This window comes from Dendrobates tinctorius, unplaced genomic scaffold (assembly GCF_039654945.1).
Source record: "Dendrobates tinctorius isolate UK_male_01 unplaced genomic scaffold, ASM3965494v1 ptg000020l, whole genome shotgun sequence".
NCBI lineage: Eukaryota > Metazoa > Chordata > Amphibia > Anura > Dendrobatidae > Dendrobates > Dendrobates tinctorius.
This window is the reverse complement of record NW_027361688.1, coordinates 22,127,212-22,146,724: the sequence shown is the minus strand read 5'-3', so window position 1 is coordinate 22,146,724 and position 19,513 is coordinate 22,127,212. Positions and strand designations below refer to the sequence as shown.

Below are 19,513 nucleotides of genomic sequence, written 5' to 3'. Positions count from 1 at the left end.
ATATCAGTGTCCATGTGTCCATGTGTGTACTACGTGCGGCACACGTTTGGCAACCGTGTGCCACATCAGTACCATACGGACACACAGTTGGCCACCGGGAAGAAGCGCTACTGTAAACCGCTGTTCCCTGACGGAAGGTGCTGAAGCTGGATGTCATTCTCACCTGCTCTTCCGGCGGCAGTCAGAGAGGGGAGCGGGCACTGCGGGTGAGTGTGGGCGCCCAGGCTGGAGGACAGGGCTGGTGTCTGGCACCAGGTGAGAGGGGAGTAAATCTCCCGGCGGCAGAGCAGGGGAGAATGACAGCCGGCTTCAGCACCTGTCGCCGGGAAATAGCGGCTTACAGTAGTGCTACTTCCCCAGTGGCTGTCCGTGCACACGGAGGACAGTGTGCACTGTTCTCTGTGTGCACGTGTGCAGCACGTTTTCGGCCCATGCTGCCGGAGAAAAACGGACATGTCAGCGTGTTTTGCACATGGACACACGGTCCGTGAAAACACGCTGACATGTACATAGACCTATTCATATGAAGGGGTCTGCATGTCTCGGTGTCTCCGGTACGTGAGAAAACTGTCACCACACATACTGGAGACACTGACGTGTGAAAGGGGCCTGTGTCCCCTTAATTTGTTATTGAATGGTATATATATATATATATATATATATATATATATATATATATATAAAATATTTAGGACTTTTCATTCACCTTTACATTTTTTTATTGTCCCAATGCATCTGGAATGAAAAGTGCCAGAGCTTTCCAATACATCCTTATTAAAAATGTCTTTCACACAGCTCCCATACCGACCTATGTGTATCCATGGTAACAGACCACAACTAGTCCGATGTTGCAGTCATACTCGTTTCCTTCTGTTCTAGTCCCATCCACAGTTCCCAAACTCACGTCCCAAAGACAGACTGTGGACCACTGTGAAAAATAACAAAAGGGCGTAAAACCCATAAGGCGCCATAAAAATGGGTCCATGCGGCCCCCAAGAAGTGTGTATATAAGGAAGGCTTAGTTTGGGTAAAGTCATAGGTTGGGGTCTAGTTGAGGGGGTTTTACAATATGGCGGTGTATTGTATAAGTGATTTGAAGGTTCATGTTTCCTAGAGAGACTAATAACTTATATATAGATAATGTATATATTGCCATTTGGCTTTATTGCTTTGCCAGGCTGTCCTGGTGGGCAGTGGTGTATGGGCACCTATACTCAATGTGTTATGATACAGGACTAAACGGGACGCAGTTTATGAGGGAAATGCTATTGGGTGGCAGAGATGATGGACGTCTGGCAGAGCCAATAGGAACGTTAGGCTGCTAGGAGGCTTGCATGTGCATTTACAGTTAAATGAGGCAGTTATGGTCAGGAGGACATAAGCAGCTGATGATTGTGGGACAGTGGTGGAAAGAGGGAAGATATAATCTCTGCTGTCTAAAAAAGGAGTGTAAAGACAGGTGGTGATACAGACAGCACACACACATACCTGCAGAAGGACCAATATGGAGAGCAAAAGAGACCTGAATTGGAAAGACTTTCTGGTATCTCCTCCAAATTCAGAAAGCGAGGACCAGACCCGCAATGTGGACATCGTCCAAAGCGTCATGGACTCTTGCGAGCTACAAACGAGAGAGATCAAGGAGACCCTAGACCTGGATCTGACCTTGGCTCTTCCTGAACACCTAGAGCTTCCCAAGACGTTCCTTCCCCCTGAGATGCAAATTCCCCTCATTCCATCTTTTGGGATAATGTCCGGCCCTCTAGCGATGACGCCATTGGTGAAGCTTGAGGCCGAACGTGACCACGTCACGCTACCTCCTGCCGAACCAGGTGAGACCACCAACCGGAGACGTTTCAGCTTTACACCCATCCTGTCTGAGAACCCCCCCCAAAATCCCCAGCCGTCGCCCATCATGGCTTGTTACCCCCTTTAGAGGTCATTGTCCAACTCTGGCCGTGGAATTTAAACGGTTAGATCCCTTTACGCCCTGCAGCAAGACAATTGCTGGCATTTTTTGTACTTTGCGCCAGTCTGGGCGTAATAAGGGATCAACTTAACTTTTAATGGGCCCATGCCATCATATAAAGAGTTTGAGGGCGTAGAAGTTTCTGACAGGTGTTTCCCTTTCATTAGGAATATACCATAGTGCTAAAGTATTGCGACGTTGATTGCAGGTTCACGTATCCTGAAAATATGTCAAAAAAATAAATAACACTTAATAAAAAAAAAAAAAAAAAAAATATATATATATATATATATATATTAAAATTACCATTCCCCCAAAAAACAAACAAAAAAATAAACATATCTGGTATCACATCATCTGTAAGTATCCAGCCTATCAAGATATAGTTATTTATACTGTACGGAAAAAAAAAAGTAGTAGAAAAAGAAAAGGGGGGAAAACCCCACCGAGGCTAAAACAATGTAATAAAAATAAGCCCCTTGGATAGAAAATAATTTTTTTTAAAAAGTTGCAGTTTTTTTTTTAATTTTCAGGATTTATTAAAAGCAGTAAAATTAATTAAAATAAAAAAAAAGACCCGTACACATGTTGGTATTAACATAATCGTCCTGACCTGAAGAATTAAACGACTAGGTGATTCTTACCACATTGCAAATGCCTTAAAAGTGACCCCCCCACACAAAAAAAAATAATAAAAATGTTGGATTCGCATTTTTATCACTTTTTCACCCCACTTAGGTTTTTTTTCTAACATTACATTGTAAAAGAACGGTGTAAAAAAAAACAATATCGCATACGGTGATGTTGACAGAATAAAAAGAAAGTTATGCCTTTTGGAAGAATGGGGGGTAAAAAAAAAAATGAAAAGGCAAAAATAAAAATTGTCTCAGATTGGATGGGGTTAAAAGGGTTGTTCGGCATTAGGCTGCAAGTCTCTATGTGAGTGCAAGCTTATGAATCCTCACACCATGAGGAGTCTCTGGTGCCAGCACAAGTATGTGATTTGCATACATGCGGTCACATGACTACTAGACCTGCACAGCCGAACATGTTTAGTCTGACTGTGACCGGAAGCATGCAAGTAACATGACCACCCGTCATCGGAGAAACCTGACAGCGCGTACTGTATACACTGTGAGGATTCACAAGTCTGACTTGTAGCCTTAGGCCTCACAACCCCTTTAACTACTTAGATGTTGCTGTGTTTCTAACCAGGAATGGGTGTCCATTTTTGTGTCTATCACCCTCCCCCCCTTATTCACCACCCAATCAGCGAAGAGATTCTAAATTTCACCTTGTACTAAAGTAGAGAAGTGGGGGGGTAACTAAAAAAAAAAAAAAGTAAAAAAAATTCTTTAAAAATTAAGTAAAGAATTAAAATACCTAAAAGCTTCAACTTTTTTTCCCCAATCAAAAAATGAAGAAATTAAAAAAAAACCAAAAAAACTACAAGCGCACATGTCCATAAGTTCGGTCTATTAAAGTATAAAATCAATTATCCCACATAGTAAATGCCATAAAGAAAAAAAGAAAGTTGCATTTTTTTCGGTCACAGGACCTCCTCCGAAAATATTAGACCTCAGAGTGCAAAAAAAACAAGGTCTCAACGTAATAATAAAAAAGTTACGAGTATCAGAAAAGCGACACAGATCACATTTTATTTTTAGTTTTTTTTTGCAAAGTTCTGAATCTTTAATATAGTAAAATCTATAGAAAACTATGTAATATTCGCCCTTTTTTTTACTGTACGTTAAATTATATCAAAAAATAAAAATGGTGGAATTGTGTTTTTCTTTTTCCAACATTTCATCCCAGTTTGATTTTATTTTTTTTTAATAAGCTTTAAAAGTTGAAATATGAAGGTGGTCCTATCTGGGACTGGGAAGTGGCACCCGTTGGGTTCCCATTTTTTTTTCAGTTTATTTACATAAAGCTCTAAAAAGTGAACGCGGTCTATCAGCCACATTAGTAATCTGTGGGTGCTGGACGGGAACCCTGAGAGCCACTCCTGCATTCACTGCTCTTCCTTTGATTAACCGGCCTGGTCGGTGTGATGCCCATGTGCCAGGCCGGCTAATCAATAGAAGAGCCACAGATGCTGAGCCGGTTCTCAGGACTTCCGTCCATTACTGACGTGGTTGATAGACCGGATCCTGCTAACCGATTCGCACTGATCCTATAAAATATGTATTTAGGAAAGATTTAAAGGGATTTTTTTTTAACAATCTGTCGAAGAACATATTGTATAAAGTAAGTGTAGGATCCCTTTAAGTTATAGTCACGTAGTCATGTATGTATTTTAACATGTTTCATCGCAGGAACGTCCAACCAACCATCCAATTATAAAAAAGGTGGGCACATCAAACGGCCGATGAACGCTTTCATGGTGTGGGCAAAAATCCAACGTCCGGAACTGGCGAGAGCCAACCCTAAAGCCATTAATAAAGAGATTAGCGTCCTCTTAGGCGAGGAGTGGAACAAGCTGAGTGAGGAACAGAAGAAACCCTACTATGAGGAGGCCCGAAAACTGAAAGTGGAACACAACAAAACCTTCCCAGGTACCTGAGCATGGCATTGTACCAGTACCGTATAGTGTACGGGAAAACAAGACAAAAATTCCAAGTGCGTTGAAATTGCAAACGAAGTGCAATTTCACAATTGATTTTTGTTTTTTTTTACTTACTATGTTCACTATACAGGAAAACTGACCTGCCATTACGATTCTCCAGGTCAGTACGAGTTCATAGACACCAAACATGTCTAGCTTTTTTTTTTGTTTTTGTTAAGTGGCGGGAAAAAATTCCAACATTTGTAAAAAAAAAACAAAAACAAAAAACATTGTGTTTTGTCGCCATTTTCCAAGACCTGTAACATTTTAATTTTTCAGCATCTGGGCCTGATCAAGGGCTTATTTTTTGCACCCTGAGCTGACATTTTTACTGATGCCATTTTGGGGTAGATACAATGTTTCAATCGCCTTTTATTGCATTTTATTGCAATGTTGCAGCGGGCAATAAAACGTAATTTTGGCTTTTCTATTTTTTCATTACGCCATTTACTGATCAGATTCATTTATTTTATATTTTGATAGATCGGGCGTTTCTGAGCACAGCGATACCAAATGTGTATTTTTTTATGTTTTATTTTTAATAAGGGAGTGGTGTAAACTTTTTTCTTAAATATTTTTAAAACTTATACTGTATTTAATAGTCCCCTTTGGGGGACTTGAAGCTGCGATCGTCTGATCGTTTGTACTATATAGAGCAGGGCATCAGCGCTTCTATGTATAGCAAAAATCACGATATCCTATGAACGCCGGCTACAGGCCGGCTTTCACAGGAGGATCATAATGACAGACATGGGGGGGTCATCGTCAACCCCCCTCCCCCAAATGTCATGACAACCCATGGGCGTCCAGTGATCATGTCATGGGCGCGCCATTGGGAGCGTGGAATGCTCCACTCCACCCGCAGCTGTTAGAGGCACATGATGGCTGATTAAATCAGCCATCATGTGTGGGGAAAGATGCAGGCTCGGTGTGCTGCAGTCAAGGGACAGTTGGGCTTTCCTTGTACACATTAAATTAAAGTTGAATTTTGTGTATCCAGCTAAAGAGTGCGTACTTCCTTACATCCAATATTACGGAAAATAAAAAAGAAGGAACTTTACAAAATATTCTAGATTAAAAATCTCCTACTGTTTTGTGTTCACAGCCCTGTTATAGAGCTGTGTGTCTCTATGGTAACAGACTACAAACAAACCCTGTGCAGTCTGATCTTGCGATCATATCCTTTTCCTTGTATCTTTCAGATTGGGAATATCGCCCACAACCAAGAAAAAGTAAGAAACTTCAGCCCAGTGTCAGTACTACCTATCCTGTGGTCCAGTACCCAATGCCAGTCTTCAGAATGTCGCCACTCGCTCAAAGTACAGGTACTCGAAACCTCTCAAAATTTGTTATAAAGTGGTATTTTTGGAAAACTGATTAATTACTAATATTTTTTTTCTTTTTTTGTATGAAGGTGAAGAAGCTGTCACATTGCCAGCTCCTGCTGACAACTCTGTATCCACCCCACCGGAGCATCCCAGCACTGTGGTACCGGCGGAGACGACTCCACCGCTTGCTCTAACTCCTCTGCAGACTAAAAACCCAGAGCTTCTCCTAGAGGAGAACCCGTCTTCATCAGTGTCCAACCCAGAAATGCTTCAGTCTTCAGAGCAGCTATCAGCTGAATCACAGGAGACACCATTCATACAAGAGCTGGATTGTCCCAGTGACTACAGTCGGCGCCTGACCTGCGTGCCAAAACCTGGTATTCTGCCGTACCCTCTTGTGTACCCGGGCTTCTTTGGGTTTCATCCACAGTTTGGCTTCCAAAATCTATTTCTGCCTGGACTCCATTTTTTCCCCTCTAGGTGAGCAGCATTGTCACTGTGTAGGTTGTGTTTTATATCTAGATGCCAATCTGTTTCCCGATTCATGAGAATAGTAGTCCGGCAGTCAGGACGCAGTATATAACATTGGCAGTGTAGAGCCCGGGCAGGAGCGGGCGGAGGATTGGCAGAGGTGCGCTCATGACCGCTACCGCACCACCACAACTCCCAACTTTGAAGATTATGAAATAGGGACACACAGCAAGCCATAGCAGCTCTCCTAACCTCTCAGAGTCCTTCATATGTGCCCATATTGTACGATACCCCATTCATGGCCCCCACATAGTATGATTTCCCCAGTGCCCCTCCACACAGTATAATTCCCCGATAGTATGATGCCCTCCATGCCCTTCACATACATACTGCATGTAGGCCCCAGTGTCCCCCCCCATAAAGTATAATAATCTGATAGTATGAAGCCCCCATGTCCTTCACATACACATTGTATGGAGCCTCCAGTGTCCTCCCACACAGTATAGTGACCTGATAGTATAATGCCCTCCATGTACTTCATATACACACTGTATGTTGCCCTCAGTGCCCTCTACACAATATAGTGCCCCAATAGTATAATGCCCTCCATGTCCTTCACATACACAGTGGATGATGACCCCAGTGTCCTCCCATACAGTGTAAAGCCCCAATAGTATGATGCCCCCATGTCCTTCACATACACAGTCTATGATGTCCCCAGTGTCCCCCCTCACAGTATAATGCCCCCCATGTCCTTCACATACACAGTCTATGATGTCCCCAGTGTCCTCCGACTCACGAAAATCATCCAGTCGCTGTGCTCGTCTGTCTCCGGTGCTCCCATTAAGGGTGAATGGGGCTGAGGGTCACATAATCGACCACCGCTTCATTCACACAGGTCTCTTTAAAGCCCGATTCTCGGGAGTAATGGGGGCCCAGCTGTCAGACCCTCACATCATAGTTCCTTTCTCATGGATAGGACATAACTTCCAAACTTGAGAATAACTCTTTAACCACTGAGATGAAAGGAGTTTTCTACTCTCAGTAAAAATAATAAAGCCAACTTGTGCTCACCCTCTCCCAGTTTAGGGCTGGTCCTCCGCCTCTGATCAGGTCTCCATGTCAACAGCTCACATCACCACTGCAGCCAATCACTGACCGCAGGGGCCTGACACAGCAGTCCGTACACTGACCGCCAAATATACCGGTAGTTGTTCATACCTCCTTGGACCGCGAGTCCTGGGGTCTGGAACGTCCACATTTCCCACATATCTCATGTACTGCTAGTATGACATCTTCAGGTTCAGGACGGGCACAAAGAACGGATTGTCTATGGACGGCTCTAGTGCCCACCCTGATAGAATGACACGGATTACATTTTTCACTGCATGCATCGGTTTTGTGAGATAAATCAGTGGCTGAACAGTAAGTTCTGTGTCTGTAGGAGGATGGGGGGAGTAGTCGTATTATGAGCGGGAGCAATATCTGATCACTGGAGACTTTGAAGTGATAAGAAAAAAACACAGAGAAGTTAACGATGGACTCTCAGGGTGATTTGGGGTCTCTGAGACATTTTGCCTTTTTTCAATGGTCATAAAGTGCATTAAGTAGTCATCTTATGGGACCTGGATGTATCTCCATGACCCACCACCCCTTATTGTTTTCTCGGTTGGATTTTCAAGTCGTTCTTTCACCTTTTTTCATGAGTCATTTTTATGTATGTCACTTGTCATATTTGCTTTTTATTTTTTTATTTATCGGTGCAAAAATAAAGGAAATTTTTATTTTTTTCCCCATTTTTTATGACCATGAAGAACTACTAAATGCATTTAAAAATGTGTTCCCCATTCTGTAACCAATATTTTTTTATAGTGGACATCTTTTTATATATATATATATATATATATATATATATATATATATATATATATATATATATATAGTGGGGCAAAAAAGTATTTAGTCAGTCAGCAATAGTGCAAGTTCCACCACTTAAAAAGATGAGAGGCGTCTGTAATTTACATCATAGGTAGACCTCAACTATGGGAGACAAACTGAGAAAAAAAAATCCAGAAAGTCACATTGTCTGGTTTTTTTTCATTTTATTTGCATATTATGGTGGAAAATAAGTATTTGGTCAGAAACAAGCAATCAAGATTTCTGGCTCTCACAGACCTGTAACTTCTTCTTTAAGAGTCTCCTCTTTCCTCCACTCATTACCTGTAGTAATGGCACCTGTTTAAACTTGTTATCAGTATAAAAAGACACCTGTGCACACCCTCAAACAGTCTGACTCCAAACTCCACTATGGTGAAGACCAAAGAGCTGTCAAAGGACACCAGAAACAAAATTGTAGCCCTGCACCAGGCTGGGAAGACTGAATCTGCAATAGCCAACCAGCTTGGAGTGAAGAAATCAACTGTGGGAGCAATAATTAGAAAATGGAAGACATACAAGACCACTGATAATCTCCCTCGATCTGGTGCTCCACGCAAAATCCCACCCCGTGGGGTCAGAATGATCACAAGAACGGTGAGCAAGAATCCCAGAACCACGCGGGGGGACCTAGTGAATGAACTGCAGAGAGCTGGGACCAATGTAACAAGGCCTACCATAAGTAACACACTACGCCACCATGGACACAGATCCTGCAGTGCCAGACGTGTCCCACTGCTAAAGCCTGTACATGGGAAACTGGGTCTGAGCAGAAAAAGTAAATTAATGTGCATGCAAAATGTAATTGCATATGAACACATGACCTTTACACAGAGAAAACCAAAAGCAAAACAAATATCCTGGAATAAAAAAGTAAAAAAATATATATTGCAAAAATTGCATGAAGGTAGTAATAATAGTAATAATAAGGGTATTTAGTTAACATAATTTTGATCAAAATAATGTAGAAGCCATCCCGCCACGTCACGGCAACCCTTGTGGGACAGTCCTAACTCTTGTATTTAAAACCTTTCCACTTGTCAAGTGACGTAAATGTGAACAAGGACAGAGGGACTGAACCACCAGTAATAGTATAGGCCAGACAGGATGGATTTTCCAACTCAGAAACAGGGCGGTCACACCCTTATATGCACAGAATGCACAATGAAACAAATGGGAAACTGGGTCTGAGCAGAAAAAGTAAATTAATGTGCATGCAAAATGTAATTGCATATGAACACATGACCTTTACACAGAGAAAACCAAAAGCAAAACAAATATCATGGAATAAAAAAGTAAAAAAATATATATTGCAAAAATTGCATGAAGGTAGTAATAATAGTAATAATAAGGGTATTTAGTTAACATAATTTTGATCAAAATAATGTAGAAGCCATCCCGCCACGTCACGGCAACCCTTGTGGGACAGTCCTAACTCTTGTATTTAAAACCTTTCCACTTGTCAAGTGACGTAAATGTGAACAAGGACAGAGGGACTGAACCACCAGTAATAGTATAGGCCAGACAGGATGGATTTTCCAACTCAGAAACAGGGCGGTCACACCCTTATATGCACAGAATGCACAATGAAACAAATGGGAAACTGGGTCTGAGCAGAAAAAGTAAATTAATGTGCATGCAAAATGTAATTGCATATGAACACATGACCTTTACACAGAGAAAACCAAAAGCAAAACAAATATCCTGGAATAAAAAAGTAAAAAAATATATATTGCAAAAATTGCATGAAGGTAGTAATAATAGTAATAATAAGGGTATTTAGTTAACATAATTTTGATCAAAATAATGTAGAAGCCATCCCGCCACGTCACGGCAACCCTTGTGGGACAGTCCTAACTCTTGTATTTAAAACCTTTCCACTTGTCAAGTGACGTAAATGTGAACAAGGACAGAGGGACTGAACCACCAGTAATAGTATAGGCCAGACAGGATGGATTTTCCAACTCAGAAACAGGGCGGTCACACCCTTATATGCACAGAATGCACAATGAAACAAATGGGAAACTGGGTCTGAGCAGAAAAAGTAAATTAATGTGCATGCAAAATGTAATTGCATATGAACACATGACCTTTACACAGAGAAAACCAAAAGCAAAACAAATATCCTGGAATAAAAAAGTAAAAAAATATATATTGCAAAAATTGCATGAAGGTAGTAATAATAGTAATAATAAGGGTATTTAGTTAACATAATTTTGATCAAAATAAAGCCTGTACATGTCCGGGCCCGTCTGAAGTTTGCTAGAGAGCATTTGGATGATCCAGAGGAGTTTTGGGAGAATGTCCTATGGTCTGATGAAACCAAACTGGAGCTGTTTGGTAGAAACACAACTTGTCGTGTTTGGAGGAAAAAGAATACTGAGTTGCATCCATCAAACACCATACCTACTGTAAAGCATGGTGGTGGAAACATCATGCTTTGGGGCTGTTTCTCTGCAAAGGGGCCAGGACGACTGATCCGGGTACATGAAAGAATGAATGGGGCCATGTATCGTGAGATTTTGAGTGCAAACCTCCTTCCATCAGCAAGGGCATTGAAGATGAAACGTGGCTGGGTCTTTCAACATGACAATGATCCAAATCACACCGCCAGGGCAACGAAGGAGTGGCTTCGTAAGAAGCATTTCAAGGTCCTGGAGTGGCCTAGCCAGTCTCCAGATCTCAACCCTATAGAAAACCTTTGGAGGGAGTTGAAAGTCCGTGTTGCCAAGCGAAAAGCCAAAAACATCACTGCTCTAGAGGAGATCTGCATGGAGGAATGGGCCAACATACCAACAACAGTGTGTGGCAACCTTGTGAAGACTTACAGAAAACGTTTGACCTCTGTCATTGCCAACAAAGGATATATCACAAAGTATTGAGATGAAATTTTGTTTCTGACCAAATACTTATTTTCCACCATAATATGCAAATAAAATGAAACAAAAACAGACAATGTGATTTTCTGGATTTTTTTTTCTCAGTTTGTCTCCCATAGTTGAGGTCTACCTATGATGTAAATTACATCATAGGTAATTACAATGACTGACTAAATACTTTTTTGCCCCACTGTGTATATATATATATATATATATATATATGGCTAGTAAGAGTGGTTTATGTTGACAGTGGCAATTTTGTTTTTTTATTATTGATTTTTTTACCTGTTATTTATTTTTAATTTATTTTGTGCATTGTGCGCCCCCATTAGGTCATAAAAAACCTTCCGGGGAGTGAGGATGAGGGACAGGGGTCATTTCAATATGTATAATTCTATCTTAGTTCCCCTGTAACTGGGGTTGGTATCTTAGCCCCAGTTACAGGGGAAATACCGTATCTTAGTTGCATATTTGAGCTGCCTGTGTCTCCTATGACCCCTCACTATACACAGCGATTACATGACTGCTGTGTACGGACATGGAAGCTTCTTAGGGCTTCGGAGTGTCCAACACGAATGCAGATAAAGGATCACTACTCTCTCCCTAGAGTAAAGGGCCTGTCACACTAAGCAATATCGCTATAACGTCACTGGTTTTTGTGACGTTATAGCGATATTGCTAGCAATATCGTTATGTGTGATACTTACCTCCGACCGCTCCCCCGCTGGTTATCGCTGATCGCGCGAGAACGTCCTGGACCGTTTCTCGTCGTCAGCTTCCTGCTGGGCTTCCTGTGGCGCCGACGAGCAATGCGTGGACGCAGGCGGGAGGACGTCAGAATCGCCTCGTCTGACAGGTAAGTAGCGACCCCCGACCCCTGCGATGTCGCTGGTGAGATCTGCCTGTGTGGCAGCTCACTAGCGACCACTTAGCGATGCACCAGCGATCCTGACCACGTCATATCGCTGGTCGGGATCGCTAGTGCATCGCTAAAGGTACTGTCACACTTAGCGATGCACCAGCGATATGACGCGGTCAGGATCGCTGGTGCATCGCTAAGTGGTCGTTAGTGAGCTGCCACACAGGCAGATCTCACCAGCGACATAGCAGGGGTCGGGGGTCACTACTTACCTGTCAGACGAGGCGATCCTGACGTCCTCCCGCCCGCGTCCACACGTCGCTCGTCGGCGCCACAGGAAGCCCAGCAGGAAGTTGACGACAAGAAACGGTCAAGGACGTTCTCGCGCGATCAGCGATAACCAGCGGGGGAGCGGTCGGAGGTAAGTATCACACATAGCGATATCACTAGCAATATCGCTGCTGCGTCACAAAAATAGTGACGTTATAGCGATATTGATAGCGATATCGCTTAGTGTGACATGCCCTTTAGTGTGACAGTACCTTAAGACCAGTTTCACACATTCGTCCTTAGTAGATTTCACCCAAATGAGCATCTCAAGGGTATATCTACACCTACAGCTATTTTTCCTGAACTCCCATATACACTAAAAGATAGCTCAACCCATGTGTTCATGTATTCCTAATGAAGAGAGGGGGGTAAGAATTTGCCAAAGACCTCATGTACATTTATAGCATATTCACACATTACCTCTGGAGGATGTGCCATAAAATATGAAAAGGAACAACCCCTTTAAATAGGATATGTCACTTACTAAAACAATGAATTAATTAACTTGTAAAAATCCCTGATCTCCCCCTAATTCTGCCACTTTTTTTTCAGTTTTTTTGCTGCGTCTTTCCATTGCAGATACATATGTTTCTTCTGGAGTGCACCATGTGAAATTTCTGCTTGCAGAACAACTGGGCGTTTCTTCAGACACTTCTCATGGAGAGTGCGATTTCATCCCTTCTACTACCCATCACAGTGAATGCTAGATCAGCCACAAAACTGTTATTGGCAGCATCTGGGAGGAAGGGGCGTGAAAAAGAACGCTTGGAGAGAAGAAGCACCTGGTTGGTCTACAAGCAGAGATTTCACATATTGCACTCCTAAAGTAATAAATATGAATATCTCTGCAATGGAGCGATGCAGCACAAAACGGAAAAGAGCGGCAGAATCGGGGGGAGCTAAGGGATTTTTTAAATAAGGTATTTGACTCAGTTTTGGTTGAGGAAATAACAGGTCCTCTTTAAGATAACAATTGGTGTTTGGAAATTTAATTCTTCATCGTTAACCATCTTCCATTTCATTGTTCGCAGCATGTACTCCTGCAACAGAGTGCTTGCTCGTGGTGACATCGGAGGACAGCTGCCAGGTTACCGGAGGTATTATGAGGACCAGTACCACCAGCATGAGCCCACGTCTTCGGCCTTTAGCAGGGAGAACTCTTGCCACGCATGCGGTGATCAGCAGGTCGATAGTGAAGACTTGTGCAGCTGTCACAGCCTGGAAGGAAACTCCTTCTACACAGAACTTGATGATGATCTGTCATTTATGGATCAGATTAATTTCGGACTTGTTGCTTCCGAGGGAGGAACACAAGCGCAGGACGCAGACGTCAATGTTACCGACACCGAAGATGAGTCCGAGAACAAAGTTCTGACACAGCTGTAAACTTCAGGGCAAAAACATAGTCAAGCAAATAAAATGTACAAATTTCCATTTCCAGAGACTTTTCAATACTTCTAATCATCCCCAGGTCCAGCGCTGACGCATCGGTAGTCCTCCGAGTCACTATTTATGTTTGCTTGGCACTTTGTCCCCCCACTGGATTCCACAGCATGATCGCTCCACTTAAATGCCATTTTCAGATTGCCAGCAGCATTTAAGTGGTTAAACAGCAGCGATCACAGCCTGAACCTGCCCATATGAGCCTGCGCCATGCCCACTCTATCTCTTCATCGTGGAGGGGAAAGTGGATAAATTCTCACTTCCTGCAGCTGCCACGAGAGGGATACAGCCTAGTTCTTAGCTGTGATGCGGCTCAGTGGCGCCCCCTGTCGGTCCATCGTCTGATCTGACAGTATTGTTCGTTTTGACACATGACCCCCCTATACTTAGTGTCTGGCAGCTGTGTAGGGAGCAGCTGTCAGTGCCTCACCCAGGAGGACTAGAAATAGTGCCATCCAGAAATGCTTCCGATGAGAAGAATGTTACGCTGCTCAGCGATGGATGCCAGAGAGGGCGAGCGCTCATAACTCACGGGAGGAAGGTCCCAACACGGGATTTATTTTAGATGACTCTTAATATTATTGGTGCACCTGTAGGGCACGTGGGGTCCAGGCGGTTCTGTAGTGCCGAGTTGTCGGCACTATTGTGTGGCACCGTATGTGGCACCATACTCCAAGGGTAGGATGCCTCCCTACTGAAACTGATGCGGTCGGAGGATGGATCGCATCAGTTTGAACTCTTAAAGGAGTTATCCACTACTTGGACAATCCCCCCCAGTAAAATAATAACACCTATACTCAACTCCGGAACCACCACTGGTCCAGCGATGTCGACACTGGTTCTCCCAGGGCTCCCGTGACATTATTATGTCACGCAATCCCTGCTGCCAATCAGCGCTGGCTTCTCTCACCTCTTCTAGGGACATAATTGACATCCGTAAGAAGTTTGAGCTGCGGCTGCTCTCTCACTTCTTCCTGATGTCTTGATTTGTCTGTAGGGGAAGGAGAGCGAAGTCAGAACTGATTGTCTGCAGGGATTGCGTGACATAATAATGTCATGGGAGCCCTGGGAGAACCAAAAGAAATGAATATAAGTGTTATTATTTTACTGTTGAGAAGCAGGGATTCAGGAGGAGTTGTCGGAGAAGTGGAAAATCCTTTTAAATGTCACTTTCAAGCATGACAGCAGCACATAGGCTACAGCAGAGCAGTCCACAAAAAAATGTAAAATTTCCCCATTCTTGAGAACAGAGGATTTTTAACAAGTAAAGCGCAATTGACCTATTTATAACAAGATGAGGCGACCCCTTTAAGAAACTGAAATTAATCAGCATGTGGGGGACAGGACATTAATTTTAAGTCCCCACCCCAACCTGTTACTGATTCATGTCAGTCTACCACTAGTATTTTCATTCTGGTTCCGCAGCTGCCCAATACAGACTTGTTATGAGGGTCCCGAGTATAATCCTCACATTCCTGTAATATATGGGGGGTCTCGTTAGCCGGCAGATTCGGTGGAGCATATGTCGCAGACAGGTGGGTGCACCTTTAATGAGAGACAGCTGCAAGGACTCCAAATGTAGGAAACTAATTAGAAAAATAATAAAAATTGAGAGAAACAAATTAAAAATGGAGAAAAAAAATGGGAGAGATTTTTTTTAAACTCTGTCTGTACCAGCGCACATTTTGCTATTCTGGATCATGACGTCCACTAGATGGCGCTGTGATAAGAAGTCTATAGAAAATCCCTGAGACGCTCCGATCACACCTTATATATGAAAACCGTCAGCAAGTAGATCTAAGAGCTTGGAGAAGCCATAACTTTTTTATTTTTCCGTCCCCATAGCCGTATGAGGTTTGTTTGTTTTTTGCGTGACGAGTTGTACTTTCGAATGACACCAAGTCATTTTATGGCAAAATTTTTTTTAAAAAAAGGGCAATTCCACAATGGTTGTTTTTAATTTTTTTATTTACAGCTTTCATTTTATGGTAAAAATGATCAGGCAAAATAATTCTCCAGGTCAGTACGAGTGTGCAGATAGTAAACATGGATAGTTTTTCTTTTACTTTAATACTTAAAAAAATTCAAAAATTTGTAAATAAAAAAAAAAAAAATTTGCTTGTGACTAGAGATGAGCGACTTTGCCTTTTTTAGGGTCGAGTCGGGTTTCATGAAATCCGACTTTCACAAAAGTCGGGTAGAACAAAATCGGCCGACTATAGGGAAAAGTCGAGGGTCCGACTGAAACATGAAACCCAATGCAAGTCAATGGGGAAGCAAAGTCGGCAGTGAGTGGAGGAGAGGAAACACACCTACAGTGCCCATTTCAATGCCAAAAACATCAATTCTTATTACTTAAGCTTGTCAACCTTAATTTACTTCATAATAAAAGTTACGCATTGAAAACTGGGGGTTATTTGGCTAATGTTGTGGGGGGGGGTAGGGCTGGCTCCAGGTTTTCGTGTGCCCCGGGCCAAAGAGTGTCAGTGGCCCCCTTTAACACATACCACAATTCATGATGCTCCGATACGGCAGAGAAATAGTGGTATAGTACAATGAAAAATACTTCACTTCTTACATTACATGACTGATATCTATTTTAAATTCTACAATAGCTCAAAAAACGGACAGTATATAACTCCATACAGTATTATGGCCACCACATAGTGTGCCATACAGAGTAATGAGGCCCATATATTTCTCCATACAGAATCATTGGTCCCATGTAATGTTCCATACAGTATATGATGAGCTCCACATAATGCTACAGTATATGATGGGCCCCATGGATGATGCTCCAGTGTCTTATGGGCCCAAATAATGCTCCATATATAATGGGCCCCATTTCTACTGCTCCAGTGTATAATGGGCCCTGTAAATGCTGCTCCAGTGTCTGATGTCCACCATTTGGAATGCTCCAGTGTATGATGGGCCTCATGGATGATGCTCCAGTGTATGATGGGCTTTAATACTGCTCCATATATATATAATTCTCCTTATCTGAACTATTGCCAGCGCCACCCTCCTCCCCCAATGGATGCCAATCCGGGTCAAGAACTGGGTCATCCATCACCTCCTCTTCAAAATCATCTGCACCTTCCTCTTTACCTGCCTCTGTGTCACTGTGTTAGGTGGTATAGTATGCGGGAAGGGGCGCCAGAGTTTTGTCAGGGTCAGATTCTGGCTCAGTAGAGTGCGAGGGCAATGTACCAGCAGAATCATCTATTAGTGGATGTGCATCAGTGCACTCCATGTCAGATTCATCTTGGACTGGGCAATTCAGGATAACCCAGGCATGGTATGTGAAAAGAGCTCCATAGAGTAATCTGAAGTGTCGGCTGCCGCATCCTTCACTTTTGATGGGGGTGAAGGACACAAGGAAAGGTGTTTTTCCTGACCAGAACCCTGCACTGACAACTCCGTGCTTGCAGGTTTGGAACGTTCAGAAGAGGAGGCAATAGAGCTGGTGGCTGTTTCGGCAATGTAAGCCAAAACCTGTTCCTGATGCTCCGGCTTTAAAAGCGGTTTTCCTACTCCAAGAAAAGGCAACCTTACAGGCCTTCTTGGGCCAGACGATGACGCAGGCTCAACACCTGCTGCCTTAGCTGCTATTGTGATTTTGCCAGAACCAGCTGATGCACCACCACCATCAGTACCAGCTGCGCCCCCCTGCCCACGTCCGCGGCCTCTTCCACCATACTTCCTCATGTTTGGGAAAATGTACCCAAAATACCAGCAGAAAGATGGTACTGTATGTGGAGCGTCCAACTGTGTAAGGTGTATTAAACAAATTAAATCTACATATATTTTTTGTTAGTCACAGACCCTCTCCCAGTATGTATTTGACCGTAATACAACAAGCAGATATACGGTACTGTATCAGAAGTGTACAGCTGTATACGTTTTTTGTGTAACTAACAATCTCTGTATATGTATTTAAAGAGTGTCACACACAGACGCTGTCTCTGTATAGTTTGGACCGTGATCAAACAGCACATATACTAAACTGTTTGCAAAGCCGACAGCTCTATACGGTGTAGGTCTGGAAAACTGGCAAATCGTCTCGGCCTGTTTGTTTTTCCAGTGTCACACACAGATAGCTTGTATTCGTCCGTGATCCCAGCCGGTACATGGTACTGTGTGAGGAGCGTTCACCGCTATCCGGTGTCTGTATGGAAGATTGTAAATCTCAGGCTATGTTTATACGGAGTGACACACGCTGCCTCTGTATAGTTTGGACCGTGATCAAACAGCACATATACTAAACTGTTTGCAAAGCCGACAGCTCTACATGGTGTAGGTCTGGAAAACTGGCAAATCGCCTCGGCTTGTTTGTTTTTCCAGTGTCACACACAGATAGCTTGTATTCGTCCGTGATCCCAGCCGGTACACGGTACTGTGTGAGGAGCGTACACCGCTATCCGGTGTTTGTCTGGAAAATAGTGTGTGAGGAGCGTACACCGCTATACGGTGTCTGTCTGGAAAATAGTGTGTGAGGAGCGTACACCGCTATACGGTGTTTGAAAAAATTAACGCTCGGTAAATGAGCAGAACAAAATAATAAAAGTTGGAGTGCTTTGAAAAAAGCAGTTTGAACAGCAGTGTGCACACAGCAATGGAGCTATCAGGGAGCCTTACAAGGCAGCCTAATCACCACCAGCGCTGCTGCACACAACTAAAATCCTCCCCTCTCACTGCACACTAACTGTACAGTGAAAAGCGCTATCAGCAGAAGCTATTTTTTTTTCTTCTTCCCTGCCTAACGTCAGCAGCAGCACCTCTCCTTGTTCTAAGATCGGCAGAAGTAAGATGGCAGTCGGCGGTCACGGCCTTTTATAGCCCCTGTGACGCCACACAAAGCCAGCCAATCACTTCAATGCCCTTCTCTAAGATGGTGGTGGCCGCCGCCCATGTCATCGGGTTGCCCACAGTGTGCGTCCTCCATCATTGGCTGAAAAAAGGCGTTGGAAGCATCATTTGAAATGCGACTTTGGCGCGCGGATCGGCAACCTCATGGCCGACCTCACGCTATGGTCGGGTTTCGTTTCATGAAACTCGACTTTGGCGAAAGTCCGTGATTTTTTAATTTGACCGACCCGTTTCGCTCAACTCTACTTGTGACGCTATTTTTTTTTTGAGAGTCGTAACACTTTTAACTTTTGGGATAGGAATCTGTGTGAGGGCTTGTTTCTTGCGCCCAGAGGTGATATTTTTACTATTATTTTGGGGTAGATACGATGTTTTTGGTCGCCTTTTATTACAATTTTGTGCCCCAAAAAATGCAATTCTGTCGTTTTTTTTTAATTTTTACGCCGCTTAATGATGAGATTATTTTATATTTTGATAGATCTTACTTTTACGAACGCAGCGACACCAAATATGTGTATTTTTATTTTATGTCTTAATTTATAAAGGGGGGAAAAGTGGGATGAATTGAACTTTTATTTTTTATTTATTTTTTCAGTTTTTTTTACTTATTACTTTATTTAATAGTCCCCAATTTTATTGTATATCCGACTTTTTTTTTATATTTCTTTTTTTTTTTGAATGGCTGAAAAAAACGACAAAATAAAATAAAAAAAAACAATTAAGATAATTTAAAAAAAAAGATTAAAAGATTAAAAAAAAATCCCTCGTGTTTGGTATCGCTGTAATCGTAGCGACCTGAGGAAAAAAAACATTATCGGGTCA

At 42.8% G+C, this 19,513-nt stretch overlaps 1 protein-coding gene across 1 annotated transcript; it reads left to right on the top strand.

The window, feature by feature from the left end:
- The first annotated feature begins 709 nt into the window (after positions 1–709).
- On the top strand, positions 710–13,813 carry SOX30 (SRY-box transcription factor 30). Its single transcript, XM_073567875.1, has 5 exons — positions 710–1,832; positions 4,288–4,527; positions 5,780–5,902; positions 5,992–6,385; positions 13,411–13,813. Exons 1-5 carry the CDS (start codon positions 1,505–1,507, stop codon positions 13,763–13,765), a joined length of 1,440 nt encoding a protein of 479 aa, XP_073423976.1. The 5' UTR covers positions 710–1,504; the 3' UTR covers positions 13,766–13,813.
- Positions 13,814–19,513: the final 5,700 nt, after the last annotated feature.